Source organism: Arachis ipaensis, chromosome B7 (genome assembly GCF_059453495.1).
Source record: "Arachis ipaensis isolate K30076 ecotype BB chromosome B7, ASM5945349v1, whole genome shotgun sequence".
Taxonomy (NCBI): domain Eukaryota; kingdom Viridiplantae; phylum Streptophyta; class Magnoliopsida; order Fabales; family Fabaceae; genus Arachis; species Arachis ipaensis.
This window is the reverse complement of record NC_142442.1, coordinates 14,244,219-14,259,043: the sequence shown is the minus strand read 5'-3', so window position 1 is coordinate 14,259,043 and position 14,825 is coordinate 14,244,219. Positions and strand designations below refer to the sequence as shown.

Sequence of the window (14,825 nt, the reverse complement as noted above, 5' to 3'; positions counted from 1 at the left end):
AGCTTCTTCTGCTCTAACTTTTGCCTCTTCCCCATGCAGCTACAGTAGCTACCTCCTGTGGTAGTTGATCAAAAGCTGAGACAAGCCATCCCTTAAGGATCTTCTTCCTCTGACCGAATGGATCTTCTTCCATTTTTGAGTATGGAAGGCTTGATCTTACTTCACCATATCTTTCCCATTTTTGGTGAAGATCTCAGCCACAACATACTTTTTGTTTTCTTTTTCTTTTTCTTGCCATCATTACAATGGTCTTTAGCTTGCTTCTAGCTTTTTCTTCATCACTCTGATAGTTTGCAAAAGCTTCCACGCTTTCTCTGTGAAGTGACCGAATGAAGAAGAGGGATGAGAGAGAAGAGAGAGAACTTTTAATGGATTTGAATGAAGAAATTAAAATGAATTAATTTACTTCCCTTTTTCTGCTTTAGGTGGCGTGTAGCATTGATGATGACAATCAAATCAATTGATAATTTCTCTCTCATTGTTCCCATGTGATTAATGATAATTGAATTAAATTTGGAATCCTTCACATGAGAGAGAGATCCGATGGAAGCAAGAAGCATTTGCTTTCTCTCTTTTCTTCATTTTGGACCAAGCAAGCCAACAAAAATTAATTTGGGCTAATAGTCATAATGATTGAATTCTGGCCCAACTAAACATAGAAATAACTCAGCCAATTAATATAACTATTTTTGCTCAAGGCTGAATGTGTTTTTCTTTAACACAATTGGGCTTGTTTAAATCAATCTGTCCCAATAATCAAAATATTGTTTCAGCCACAACATTTAACAATTTTTATAACCTAGGCTGATTCACTTCCAACATCTTGGGCTCGCTATTTTTTCGGCCCAATAGCAAAATCTACACAGCAAAATTATATAATTAACACATATGAATCAAATTAATAATTTTGAAATTAATAATGTTTAGTCATCACTAATTTAATTTAGATTTTTCCAAACTCATCAAGTGTAACAGAATAGCGTTGAATTTACCGGCACTAACAACGTTGAATTCGTAAGGTTAAGTAATTATCGGCGAATTTTGATTTTTGACAGTAAATCGCCGGTAATATTTAGAAGGAAACAAAAATAAAATGGCACGTTTTTTATCGTCGGATTTTTTACGGTAAAGCTAATTAGTGATACGCTGCGTTTTGGTGACCCGCAATGGTTTACCGTCGGATTTAATCCCACGGTAATTGGACCGTAAATTCAAATCGCGAACCCTCTTCCTCCTCATTCGAGATTCACTCTCTCTCTCTCTCTCTCTCTCTCTCTCTCTCTCTCTCTCTCTCTCTCTAAACCATTTCCTTCCCTCTACCCAAAACCACCATCTGCCGCTGTCAACACCGCCACCATCACAGCCCCTCTCCGTCGCCGTCAGTCCACCCACCACCGAGACCCCTCCGTTCTTCTCATTCTCCCTTTTCTCTCCTTGCCACTTCACCGTTAAACTTCGTCGTGCTCCGAATCGCTGCGCCGCACCACAGAGCCACCATCCCGCTGTCTAACTTCGCCTATCTCCCTCCTCACGTATCTGCTTGACTTTACTTTCTGCTCGCGTCTCGTCGTGCCTCCCTCCGCCGCTCCTCCGTCTCTATGGGTGGTTGTTGCTACTCGTGGAAGGTCATTCGTGCCTCCGTGGTTGTGCTACTTGCACGCTGCCATGCGTCGTCCACCTTCTTGAATTGATTATGCCTCTGCAACAACAGGTAACATATTCAAATGTGAATGTTAAAATAGAATCTTGTCTGCTTAATGCTGATGCATGTTGAAATTCGATTAGATTCTACTTTATTTTGTTAATTGAAATCTCTATATTGAGTTAATTAAAATCTATATATTAGGTTAAAATATTTTGTTAGAAATTGAAATAATTGTCAAGCTATCCATTTTAACATATCTAAAAATGATTGAGAAATTAAGTTATATTGATGCATACTGCTGCTTATTAAGGATGCATATTTGAAAAAGAAAACTAGTTTAACCTTTTCTTCTATTTGATGTATGTAAACTATATATTGAATGAAACATTATCCTAACAGATTTTGTTTTTAGAGTGAAAAAAATTGTTTTCTATTTAATTATTTTTTTCTTTTTTCTATGAAAACCTGGTTAGATGATGTATATGATGAGTATGGAGACTCTGTTTTTATATGTGTTTGAAGATGGCTGAATTTGAGTTAATGAGAGAATCTGAAAATTGTTTAGTTGTCGTGGTTCTGAGAGATTTTAATATTTGACTTAATTTCAGTATCACAATTTTTATTATCTTCTCCTTAGTTCTATTACAGACTGCTTTTATATCTTGGGATGATAGGTGTCAGTTTGAATGCATTGATTTTCGATTACACAAGTGTCTTGGCATGGAGTATCCAGAGATTTGATGAAAAGTATGGGTTAAAAAAATGACAGATTTGATTTATTATTATTAATTTTATTGTTGATTGATTTATAATGCTGATTAAAATATGGTAGGGGTTGAAATAATGAATTGGTTTATGAATATGAATATGCAATGGTTTTGCTGATTATGAATATGCTGAGCTTTGTTGATTGTTGAATTAATTTTTCTTATTTTGATTTTGAATTTGACTTTGAATTCAAACTTTGAAAAGTGTTTCGATTATTGAACTGAATTGTTGAATATTGTTGCTGAAGTTGTTTGAAATTGTCTATAATATGTTGATTTACTGTGTTACAGCTAGTTTTGATCTTTGCAGACATGACGATAGGTAGAGGTGTTGCGGACCAACTGCTAGTCGTGGTCGTAGTCGTGGTTGTGGTAGAGGGAGGGTTTCTTCTAGTACCCTCGGAAATTCTGGATCCTCTCCCTATACTCTGACTACCCCGGTGACATCATAGGTTGCGGGTTTAGCGGACCAGCCATTCATCATGGTCTCTAACCCTAACTACGTGCTTCCCTCTATGACGACGACGCCGCTAGGCATGGCAATGGGTACCCACGGGGGAGGGAACATGCCCCGCCCCGCCCCCCGCCTCCATATTTCGTCCCTGTCCCCGCCCCGTCCCTGGAATGGGGACTCCGTATCCGCCGAGGACCGGGGACTCCACGGATATCCGCGGATTTTTAAAAAAAATTAAAAAATTAGAAAAAATTGAAATCAGAAATATAAATCATGAATCAGAATCACATAAACCCTAAATTGAATGACAAATATAAATTATAATTAAATTAGAAATCAGAAATATAAATCATGAATCAGAATCACATTAACCCTAGATTGAATCACACATATAAATTATAATCAAATTAGAAATCAGAATCAGAATCACATTAACCTAACTCCAGATTAACCTAATGGAGAAGAGGCAAAGACCGGCTATTTACACGGGAAGACCGGCGAAGATGCGACGAACGGCGAAGATGCGACGAATGGTGACGACGCGATGAATGGCGAAGACGCGACAAATGGCAAAGATGCGGTGAGGGATTGTATAAAATTATTATACATTTGATCTTCTGGTATAAAATTATTAGAGATTAATTGTATAGCTGCCGTACTGTGTTACACAGGAGTCCTACATGCAGAGGTTAGAGGCCACAACTCAGCAATCTCAGAAAAGTGGGAAGGGCGCTGTCGATGGCTCTGCTGCATCAGTCTTTGATCCCGATGCGGTTTGGCACGAGACCACCTCAGCGTCGTACAAGAACTATGTATACGGGTTGGGGTCATTCTTCACCAGTAGACTTCGCACCTCTACGTTGAGGCCGTCGTCAGGCTCTGCCACTAGTCGAGCCGTCAAGTCCGAAGAAGGTGTGGATTTGAGGCTACAGGTGCAGGAGCTCCAACGCAGCCTTCGCCAGCAGACTCAAGAGCTGAACGATTATCGAGAGAGGTATAAGAAGATCCTCACACATGTGACAGACATCGATGGCCTCAGACTGGAGTGGAGGGAGCAATTGAAGCGGCTTCAGCGGATGGAAGCTCAGTTGGAGGTGTACTAGGCTCAGATGCGCACCGCTGGCATCATCCCTGCTGGTGGCACACAGACATCACTGCCTTCTGCGCCGCCTCTTCAGGACCATGGGATTGATGACGACAACGACGAGGAGGAGGACTACCTGGATCTTTAGTTATTAGTGATTCGTTTTATTGTATTTATTTGATGTACTTGACTTTTAATTTATTTGAACATTGTATTATTTATTTTAAATAATAGGTTTTTATTATTTATAAATTGACCATTAATCGTGTGAAAAATAAATTTGAATAAAAAATTAAATTGACCATTTATTTCATTTTTTTTAATTTGACATTACCGTCGAATTTATCGAGGAATAATCCGACGATAATAGTACGGAAAACAACATATCTTGGCGCCAATATTACCATCGTAAAAACTGCCGGTAACTAAATGGCTTTTCGAACAGGTAATTCGTCGCAAAATCTGACGGTAATTACTGTCGAACGAAAAAATTCCGACAAAAAACATTACTGACGAGGTTTATACTGTCTGATTCCTTCCGATGATAATTTAATTACATTAGATTTTTTTCCTTTTTCAATTAAAAATTCGACGTTACTCAGCATTTTTTTTATAGTGGTATTTGTATATATACTTTTTATTTTATAATTTTTTATGTATATTTTATATTTTAATATATATTTTATAAAAATAGCTAAATTTTTGTTTTTTCTAAAAAGATAAAATATGAAAATGAGATTGAATAATTTTGCTTTTTTTATATATATATGTATAGTCTAAATATTTATCTAAATGTAAAGTTTAAACAAAATACGCAAGTCATTTGGTAAATATAAAAATCGTTTGTAATTTATAAAAAAATAATATTTTTTGTTATTACTATAATCATATTAGTTATATTTATATCTTTTAAAATTATTTTTATTAATTATATAAATTAAATTATGCTATGATCAAGAATATTTTTAAATGAAGAATGAAAATTATTCTTTTTACGATAAAAAAGACATTATAAAGAATTATTAATACTCACTCCTATTTATAAAGAATTTGTAATTACAATAATGTTTTCTCTTTATCAAATAAATTTTCATATAAACTTTAGTTTATCCGATTTTATATTAAAGTCGACTTCTCATGTAAGATTCTTGGATTCCGATCTGCAAAATTGCAAATGACTGATCCAATAATATTTAATGAAAACTCCGATAGAGCATCCAAAATGCATTCTCTTATAAAATTTTGGTCATAAGACATTGTGTCTAATTAAATTTTGTGATTGTTATTGAATATATAATTAAATTAAGAGAAAATTCTACTCCCCTCCTCTACGAGATGCTAAAATGACACTCATCTCTTCTCTATTTTATAAATGTACATTCTCCTCCCTTCTAATTTTAAAAAACTTCCTCTTTAATCCATTTTAAACTTTTTTTGTTAACTAATGTCAACTTTATTCATTTTTTAAGAAAAAATAAATTATTTTTTTAAAAAATACTCATTAGCAAAAATTTTACTTTTTATCATTAAATTTTGCTTACCAAAATATCTTTTAATAAATTATTCTTTTATTGATTAAATTATATTTTTTAAAAAAATTAATAATTATATTTTTTTAAATATCTTTCAATATTTTTTTAATTATTAAATTATAATTTTATAAAAAAATTTCGTTAACAATTTTTTTTATATTTTACTATTAATTTTTTGATATCTATATATGTTATTTTAATATTAAATAAAAAATTTTAGTAAAATTATTTTTTAATATCAATATATATTAATTATTATATATATTAACAGTGATAAGATTTTTTACTTAATGTTAAAATAATATATATTGATATCAAAAATTAATAGTAAAATATAAAAATAATTGTTAACAAAAATTTTAGTAAAATTACAATTTAATAATTAAAAATTATTGAAGGATAAGTATCTTAAAAAAATAATTTAATTATTAATTTTTTTAAAAGTATTTTAATAAAAATACAATTTAATCAATAAAAAATAATTTATTAAAAGATATTTTGGTAAGCAAAATTTAATAATAAAAAATAAAATTTTTGTTAATGGGTATTTTTTTAAAAAATAATTTATTTTTCTTAAAAAATAGATAAAGTTAATATTAGTTAACACAAAAAATTTAAAATAGATTAAAGAGGAGATTTTTTAAAGTTAGAAAGGAGAGAAATGTACATTTATAAAATAGAGGGGAGGGGAGTATCATTTTAACATCTCGCAAAAGAGGACAGTGAAATTTTCTCTTAAATTAACCTTATCTTTTTCAGTGATAACGATAAGCGAGAGAAAAAGAAAAAGCTCAAAGCTAACAAGCTCTTTGGCATGGCCTATATACGGAAGCTAAGTCACCGTAGGCCAATTATTAATAGAGTTGTGGTTTCTTTGGTGAAAAGATGATGATTTTTTTAATCTGATTTTTGTTGTAACATTAAGTGTTTGTTGTAACACTAAGTGTTTGTTTTCGAATTGGATTTTTTGAGTGTTATGCCAAAAATTTGGCACAAATAATCGCCGACGAAAAGAATTCATCGTTAAAGTCGAAAATTATATATATATATATAAAAAAAATACATTATAGTTGGAAAAAATAAGAATGAGTTAAATTTGGTAATTAAATTATTTTATGCTTAGTACTTAAATTTGTTTGAGATGCAAGATTATTTAGAGTTTAAATTTATTTGAGGTACAAGATTATTTGAAGTTTAAAATTATTAAAGTTTACAATTATATTTTGAGCCATTCTACTATATAGATTGAAGTGGTATAAAGAAAGAAAATAAATTTTTTTATAGTTATTTTTTATTATTTTATTATTATTCAAAGTGTAGGTCCTACTTTTTTCAATCTCCCTTTTATCCCATAAAAAAAATCTATAAATTTACATATTTACCATATAATTCACCTTATATCAATTACCTTAGAATTTTTTTCTCCAAAAAGTTAAAAGGGCAGAGAGCTTCCATTTATTTTCACACTTTAAAAATTTCTAATCACGCTTACGCACGGAAATATGAGTCAGGAATTATAGAAATATTGAAAGACTCCATTTTTCTTTCTTTCATTTTAATTATATTTTTATTATTATTTAAATTGTGTCATTTTTTTCAAATACTTATTAATTTTTATATATTTTAATACAAGTTTTATAATTTTTTATTTTTTATTTTTTATTTTTTACACTTGTTCTTTTTTACTTCTTCCTTTTTATAATAATTATTTTTTTATACTTCAATTAGACACGATCTCTAAATCCTAAGAACAACTTATAGAAAAAGTCGTATCTGCTTTTCGAATTGATATTATTGATACAAGTTTAGTCGACATCTTCTGTTGAAGCAAAATTCGGACAAAATATTGATTGAATTGTTTTTTAATAAAGTTCTTTTATTAAATTTTAAACACTTTTGTTAAAACAAGCAAATTATTAGTTTTTCTAAAAAGTTAATAAAATTTTGTTTTTAAAAAAAATAAAAGAAGTTTTAATATTTATTTTTTATAAAATCTATCTAAATGTAAAATATTTTTTTGAGAAAAAGATAACTTTTTTAAAGCCAATCCTGGTTGGGATATATAGTTTACTTTGGATTTTGGAATAGTTGATTTATGTATGTTTTAACTTACAAACCCTCTCATTATTTAGCACTTTTTCATAAGCATAGACTTCATTGCAAAATATATGGTTTAGATGCAATAATTCCAGATGAAAGTTGAAACCAACTGTGTCATCTGTACCTAACTGCTAATTGAATTATTATACCTCTCAGTACATACTAATCTGACTAAAATAAATGAAAACATCTCTTAATTGCACCGTATACCACATAATTAATTGCCTAACCATCACGCCAATTAACACATACACGTGGAATGTGCATACTGGTTATGGTGCATGATGATGGTAGCTATAGCGCCAAACATTCAACGACAAAAAATAACACTAAGCAATTCACAACTTCTCAGCCTCCTAACATAACCAGTCTAGTCCAAATCAACTTTAGTATCTAACTACCCCGCAATTACTCCTTAGTACTCTTGGTAATAAATTAAAATCCATTATCCTTTAAAATTTCTCTAAATCCATACTTAAAAAAAGTAATGATAAGAATCTCTCATAACTCATAAGTCACACAATTCTCAACCATCAAAAACAGCCCTCACTCTCTCTCTCTCTCTTCCTAGTCTCTACTACTTATATTGGTCTCATAACTGTTGCTTAACGCCAACTTCTCCCAAACACACACACCTCTCGCTGCTGTTTTTTACTTTTTCTTTCTCATCTTCAAATCTCTCTTTCCCTCTCTCTAATTTGTAGGGTATACCCTACAAATGGAGGGTGCTGGTCCTAGTGGTTGTAGTGGAGAGGACTTTGAAGAGGACGTGGCAACGTCGGTGCCTGCGGCCGTACGACGGGCGCTGCAGCTGCTGGAGGAGGACGACGCTGACCTGAGGATACAGGCCGCCTGCGACATCCGCCGCCTCACCAAGAAATCACCGTGCTGCCGCCGACAGCTCCGCCACGCCGTCCGCCCGCTTGTCTCAATGCTCCGAGTTGACTCGTCCGAGTCACGCGAGTCCGCCCTTCTCGCCTTGCTTAACCTTGCCGTCAAAGATGAAAAGTACGTGCGGATGTAGCGTCTTTGTATTTTTAATTTCATTCCATTTAATTATATTTAGGTAGATTTTAGTATGATAATTTTATAAATGTTATTAAAATTAAAGTTATATTTTTTATATTTTAATAATATTTTTTTAAACTGATATTTTTTTTAAAATATTATTTTAGTTTTCGTAATATTTTTTAAAACACTTAAGTTATCCTAAGTTCCTAACATAATTATATTAAAATGACTCTTGTACGTTATATACTTTAATACTTATATGCATAATTAATTGTTAGTATGGCACTATGCCACTATATAAAAAATTATTACATAGTCGTGACGTCAATAAAAGAAATTTCCAACCCTCGTCATCATAATTATTACTGTACTATTTTAATTTATACTCATACCTTTTCATAATTATTTATATTTTGAATAAACTAACTAAATAAATGTGAGTGTTTGTATCTATGTAAATTGTAATATCTAGATCAGTGTCAGTGTGTGTGCTTAACTTATGAAGGTGACTTTTATTTGCGTACAATTGAATCTATTGGCAGTGATTTTTTGAAAAATAATATTACACATGTAAATGTTTTTGTTAATTAAGTTTAATTAAGTTTATCTAATATTAACAAAAATTAATTATAGATAATATTATTTAAAATTTTATTATTAATTTAATTAGATTTAATAATAAAAAAATTTAAATATGTAATATTATTCTTTTTTCAATACGTAATTAATTTTAATTTTAATGCTGTCTTGTCGCTAAATTTGACTTGAGATTTGGTGCATATTGTAGTGAAGCATATGCTGATATGATATGCGATGCATGAAAACCATCAATTATATTAGTTTATATGCATAAAACTAAATATAAAGTAATTTATATTATTGTCATGAGTCAAATGATACACATATTAAAAAATATCAAATCAAGAAGAATATTTATCGTCGTAGTTCATGATTATTTAATAGAATACAAAAGGTTTTACCTAACTCGATTGACAAAAATAAATGCTTATTTCGCAAACCAACGGTATGTGTTTGTATAATCATATATGAAAGGACAAAAAGAATTTAGTTTGTTCTCTTCTTTTATCTTTTTCTGCTTCTGATTTTATCGGAATAATTATTACTAGTATTTATTCCTTTTGCTGTTATTTCCAGTCATCACTATATAATTTTTAATCAAACGATGCTATGTAGATGAAAAAAATTATCATATATATTTTTCTTATGTAATTATGTTTCTTTACTTTATCATTGTTTTGGATGCATCATGTATCCTGTTTAACAAGAAAGAATTGGATGCTCTAAGGGTAGTAGTAGAACTTTAGAAGCTTATCCGATTAGAAACATGTTTTTCTCTCTGGTTCACAAGATGCACTTTCTTTTCGATCTCCTTTTTTGACTCTGTCTTCTATCTGAAGTAATCTTTATACCATTTTTTGATGAGGCTAAAATTTCACCTTAATTATAAAAAATGGAATTAATGCAAGTCCTTTATCATATGCGGTCCCTTCTCTTTAGTCTTTTTTTTTTTTAGGGTAACTTTCTTTAGTTTTATTTAATAACAAAGTAACATTAGGTAGATTGTTAGAAGCTGGAGGCTGCAAAAAAAAAGTTAAGAGATTACTCTCAAGTTGAAAAGAAAAAGAAACAGTGCAAATTTTATAATTTTTGTGTTGTATATGTGATAATTTATTGATAGAGTTTCGATTCATAATAAATTAATTTTTAATCTGTCGGACTAAGAAATATCATAAAAAAAAAACATATAACTTATAAATAAAAAACTTTTTTGGGTTATTAATTAAAATTTGGCTAATATATATCCTAAGAGCACAAATAAATAATATTGATCATTGAAGTAATTAAAAAAAGTGCAAAATTTTAGTTTCCAATGTAAATGTTGTGTATTTATTAAAATAAAAACTTTAAAATCTTCTACTAATAATAATTTTATCTTGTGTCCTTAAGATACATGTTAGGTAAATTCTATTAATTATTATTGAACATTTCATGCATGGTTTGGTTCTCTCTAAAATAATGAGTTAGGATATGTGGACTGTGGTTTATGCATGTCCTTGCCTTTAATGTGGACATGTGGTGTTAACCATTCAGTGGTGGTAGATTCGAGATATATTTTTTTTGGTAATGTTAGGAAAGAAAAAAAATTTAGATTTATCTTATTTAATATTTATTAATTCTAGTAATAATTAATAAATATTAAATAAGATAAGTTATAATTATTTTTATTAATTTTTTTTATTATCAAATATTTTTGTATTTTTACACAGCATTCGTGTTTAGACGTATTTATTTTAAAAGTAAGTATTATTTTTATACTTTACTAACTTCTATGTAAATATACGCAAATATGATCATTCTAATTATTATTACATGAAATGAATATTAAATATAGACCTGTATTTTCTCTTAATTTTCTTATGTTGTCATAATAGAATTTTGGGATCATCAGATTCTTCAAATTGAATTCTGCTAGATAATTTTCATAAATTGGAACTGGTCTTATCAAATGCAGGAACAAAGTTAGCATTGTAGAAGCAGGTGCATTAGAACCTATAGTAAGTTTCCTAAAGTCACAAAATCCAAACATGCAAGAATATGCAAGTGCATCATTGCTCACTCTCTCTGCCTCTGCAACCAACAAACCAATTATCACTTCTTCTGGTGCCATTCCTCTTCTAGTAAAGATTCTAAGAGATGGAACACCACAAGCTAAAGCTGATTCATTAATGGCCCTCTCCAATTTATCAACACACTCTGATAACCTCGACATCATCCTCGAAACCAATCCGGTCGCTTCAATAATCCGCCTTCTCAAACCATGCAAGAAATCTTCGAAAACAGCAGAGAAATGCTGTGCTTTGGTAGAGTCATTGGTTGGTTATGACAAGTGCCGGACTGCGCTAACATGCGAAGAAGGCGGGGTTCTGGCAATTGTTGAAGTTCTTGAGAGTGGAACAAAGCAGGGTAAGGAACATGCTGTTGGAGCATTATTGAAAATGTGCGAGAGTGATAGGTGTAAATACAGAGAACCAATCCTAAGGGAAGGTGTTATTCCTGGACTTCTTGAACTCACAGTTCAAGGGACGGAAAAGTCTCAGCCAAAAGCACACACCCTTTTGCAATTACTTAGAGAATCACCTAATCCAAGATCAGAAACTGAGCCTAACACAATAGAGAACATAGTTTGCAACCTCATATCACAAATTGATGGGAAAGATGACCAAGCTGATGGTAAAGCTAAGAAGATGCTGGCAGAGATGGTCCAAGTCAGCATGGAAAGAAGTTTGAGACACTTACAACAAAGAGCAGCACTTGTATCCACCCCAAGTGATTTATCTATTACTAGTTGTGCTTCTCAGGTTTCTTTAAATTGGTAGTTTTGGGGTTCGGAATGTTATTGTTGTGTATCCTTTGTTCCTATCTTGTATCATATACGTATGCACAACAGAATTTGTTGATAACTCAAGTTTTTAAGAGGATTAGAGATTGGCTTTTATGCAAAGTTTGTAAATACTAAATAAAACGTTGAAAAAAATGTGTACATATACTTATATATAATAGTGAATGATCTTTGTACAATCTATTATTCTTGAGATGCTTATTGACAATGTTAGTTATTGCTACCAATTGGCTTGCTGATTTATGAACCTTCTTATAATCTTAACGAAACAATTCGATTAAAATGTCAAAGATATCTAGATTATAATATTATTGCATTCAAGTAACAATAGGCCACATATCTACTAATATACTGCATAAAGGTTACTAGCAGTAAATTAATTCATGTCCTACCTAAAAGTTAAAAAGAAAAATAATAATTTAGCAATGCTGATTTAACTATGACTCTTCCATTGCTAGTCTGCTACTTAAGAATTGCCTATCTCTTCTCTCCTTTTTGGTTTGTCTATGGCTCTAAGAAAGTTATAAATAAATGCTCCTGCTATGGCTCCAACAATTGGACCAACTATGTATGCCCATAACCCTTTGTAAACATGTTTCACAAGAGCAGGACCAATACTTCTTGCTGGGTTCATCGAAGCTCCTGACACTGGCCTGCAACAACAAAGCTTTTACCTTCAAACCTTAACTTGGAGGATATCAACTAAAATCCTAACATTAACTCTGTCGTAGGATTACTTGTCCCGAAAACTTATGCTGATAGAAAAAAACACATGGTTATATGTATAACAAAATCAACAGATTAAACTAATTAATGCATTACCCTGCAACGAAGACATTCAACATTATGGTCATTCCAACTGCAACTCCATTCAAGTGACCTACCTGCCAAATTGATCAAGACCCAAGAAAAGGAGGCTTAGCTTTATTGGAATATCATGCTAATAGTATCATACAAATAATAATTAACAAAAACACATGCAAAATTAAAGCATAATTAACTAACCGCTCTATCATCCGTGGAAACGGCAGAGATGACAAACATCAAGAGAAAGGTGATGATGATTTCGGCAACCAAGGCCTGGCTGGTGGATCCAGCTGGTACGGTTCCAAAATAAGCCTTTGGTGTAATATCAAGAAGGAGGACCAATGTGCCACTAGCTAGCAAAGATCCCACTAATTGAGCTACAATGTACAGTGGCACCTGTACGTGCATAGAAATGTTTATCCTAGTGTTACATGTCATGTAATTCCAAGCAAATTAGAGCATTACATGAAAAAACTAATTATTTAACACCTAATTCAATCAATGTTAGGGACAAAAAATAGAAAATAAAAAATTTGGATATTATATTTGAATGAAAGTTTAGATACTTAAAAAATGAGTTAATACTTAATTTGGCATCTAAAATTTGAGATCAAACTTAAATTGATCCCTAAAATATAATTGGCTCAATTCGATCCCAAAATTTATAATAGTAACTCACCTTAGTCTTTGAGCTGATTTACGTGAATAGTAGGTTGATTTTGTACGTTAACTTGCTAAGATTTAAACTCTGTCTAGATTTTATGTGACTGATACCTACTAGACCTCTTAGAAACTTGATTGACTCTTCAGCATCCTCACGAATACAATAATAACAAGTTCAATTTGAAAATTTTGCACCTCTAGAAAAAACAATCAAGTTTCTAAAGCTCTAATAAATCTTTGATCACATGGAACATGGACAAAAAATCCTAATCACAACAAGTTAATATACCAAATTAACACATGTTAACGGAGATTAGCTTAAGTATCAATGTGAGTAGCGCTTGTAAATTTCGAGGTTCAATTTGAGACACTTAAAATTTTAAGGATCAAATTAAACCTGACTTAAATTTTAGGACTAAATTGAATATTAACTCCTTAAAAATATTTTATATTCACATGAAGATATTTTGTATAAATAGTCATTAATGACAACTTACATAAAGAGATTATACATAATAGTAGTTGAAAAATTAGGAAATATTTCAAAGTGTTTCAGTAATTTTAAACATTGATTTCAATCATAAAATCTATACATAATTAAAATCCATAGATAAAAAGAAGTTACCTCTTTAAGAGGGATTCGGCGAAAGATGGCACAAGTGATTGTAACAGCAGGGTTGAAGTGAGCTCCAGAGACATGACCAACAGAATAAACCATGACCATAACAATCATACCCCATGTTATGGCAATGCCTGGAAACGTGACAGAGCCATATATCTTATTCACTGCTACAGCACCACACCCAGCAAATACCACAAAATATGTCCCTATTGCTTCCGCAATCACCTATTATTTGTTATAATAACTCAAATTAATTTATCCATAGGATAACCTGTTCATTCTCATAATAGTTAATCTTGTACATATATTAATGTTGTAAGCATTATGCTAATAGGTGAAGACACTGACCTTCTGTGCCAAGGTTACCACATAGTTTGATGAACAACATAATTGCATGCAATTGGTTACACTTTCACCTTCTTCCATGTTTGACATCTCTTCTTCGTGGATGCTTTCAGCCTTGGTGGTCATTGTTGTCTCAGGGCAGCATACAGTTTGAGAGAATCAAAGAAATAGAGGAGGCTTAAAAGAAGTTCTATGGGTTTTAAGGGTTTGTTTGAACTAAGGATGTTCAAAATCAAATTGATCTAAATTAAACTGCTTATCCAATCCAATCCAAACCGAAAACCGATTAAAATCGTACTAATTTGGATTTGATTGGATTCTATTTTTTACAAACTGCTGGATCGGATCAGATTTCGGATCTACTTTTCATAACC

At 31.3% G+C, this 14,825-nt stretch overlaps 2 protein-coding genes across 2 annotated transcripts; one reads left to right on the top strand and one right to left on the bottom strand.

Moving 5' to 3' along the window:
• Positions 1-8,082: 8,082 nt before the first annotated feature.
• On the top strand, positions 8,083-12,193 carry LOC107606755 (uncharacterized). The gene is made up of 2 exons (XM_016308781.3): positions 8,083-8,590; positions 11,127-12,193. Exons 1-2 carry the CDS (start codon positions 8,301-8,303, stop codon positions 11,989-11,991), a joined length of 1,155 nt encoding a protein of 384 aa, XP_016164267.3. The 5' UTR covers positions 8,083-8,300; the 3' UTR covers positions 11,992-12,193.
• A 287-nt stretch (positions 12,194-12,480) lies between these two features.
• On the bottom strand, positions 12,481-14,577 carry LOC107608559 (putative aquaporin NIP-type). The gene is made up of 5 exons (XM_016310321.3): positions 14,455-14,577; positions 14,110-14,331; positions 13,020-13,217; positions 12,837-12,898; positions 12,481-12,667 (listed from the first exon to the last, which is right to left on the bottom strand). The coding sequence occupies exons 1-5, from the start codon at positions 14,575-14,577 to the stop codon at positions 12,481-12,483; spliced, it is 792 nt and encodes a 263-aa protein (XP_016165807.1).
• Positions 14,578-14,825: the final 248 nt, after the last annotated feature.

What these genes read in the sequence shown, in the direction of transcription:
- LOC107606755 (XM_016308781.3), top strand. Translation starts at nt 8,301, where the DNA reads ATGGAGGGTGCTGGTCCTAGTGGTTGTAGTGGAGAGGACTTTGAAGAG. An exon ending in CTTGCCGTCAAAGATGAAAA is followed by an intron (nt 8,591 to 11,126) that starts GTACGTGCGGAT and finishes TATCAAATGCAG; the next exon opens with GAACAAAGTTAGCATTGTAG.
- LOC107608559 (XM_016310321.3), bottom strand. Translation starts at nt 14,577, where the DNA reads ATGACCACCAAGGCTGAAAGCATCCACGAAGAAGAGATGTCAAACATG. An exon ending in GCCGAATCCCTCTTAAAGAG is followed by an intron (nt 13,218 to 14,109) that starts GTAACTTCTTTT and finishes ATGCACGTACAG; the next exon opens with GTGCCACTGTACATTGTAGC. An exon ending in TTGAATGTCTTCGTTGCAGG is followed by an intron (nt 12,668 to 12,836) that starts GTAATGCATTAA and finishes TTGTTGTTGCAG; the next exon opens with GCCAGTGTCAGGAGCTTCGA.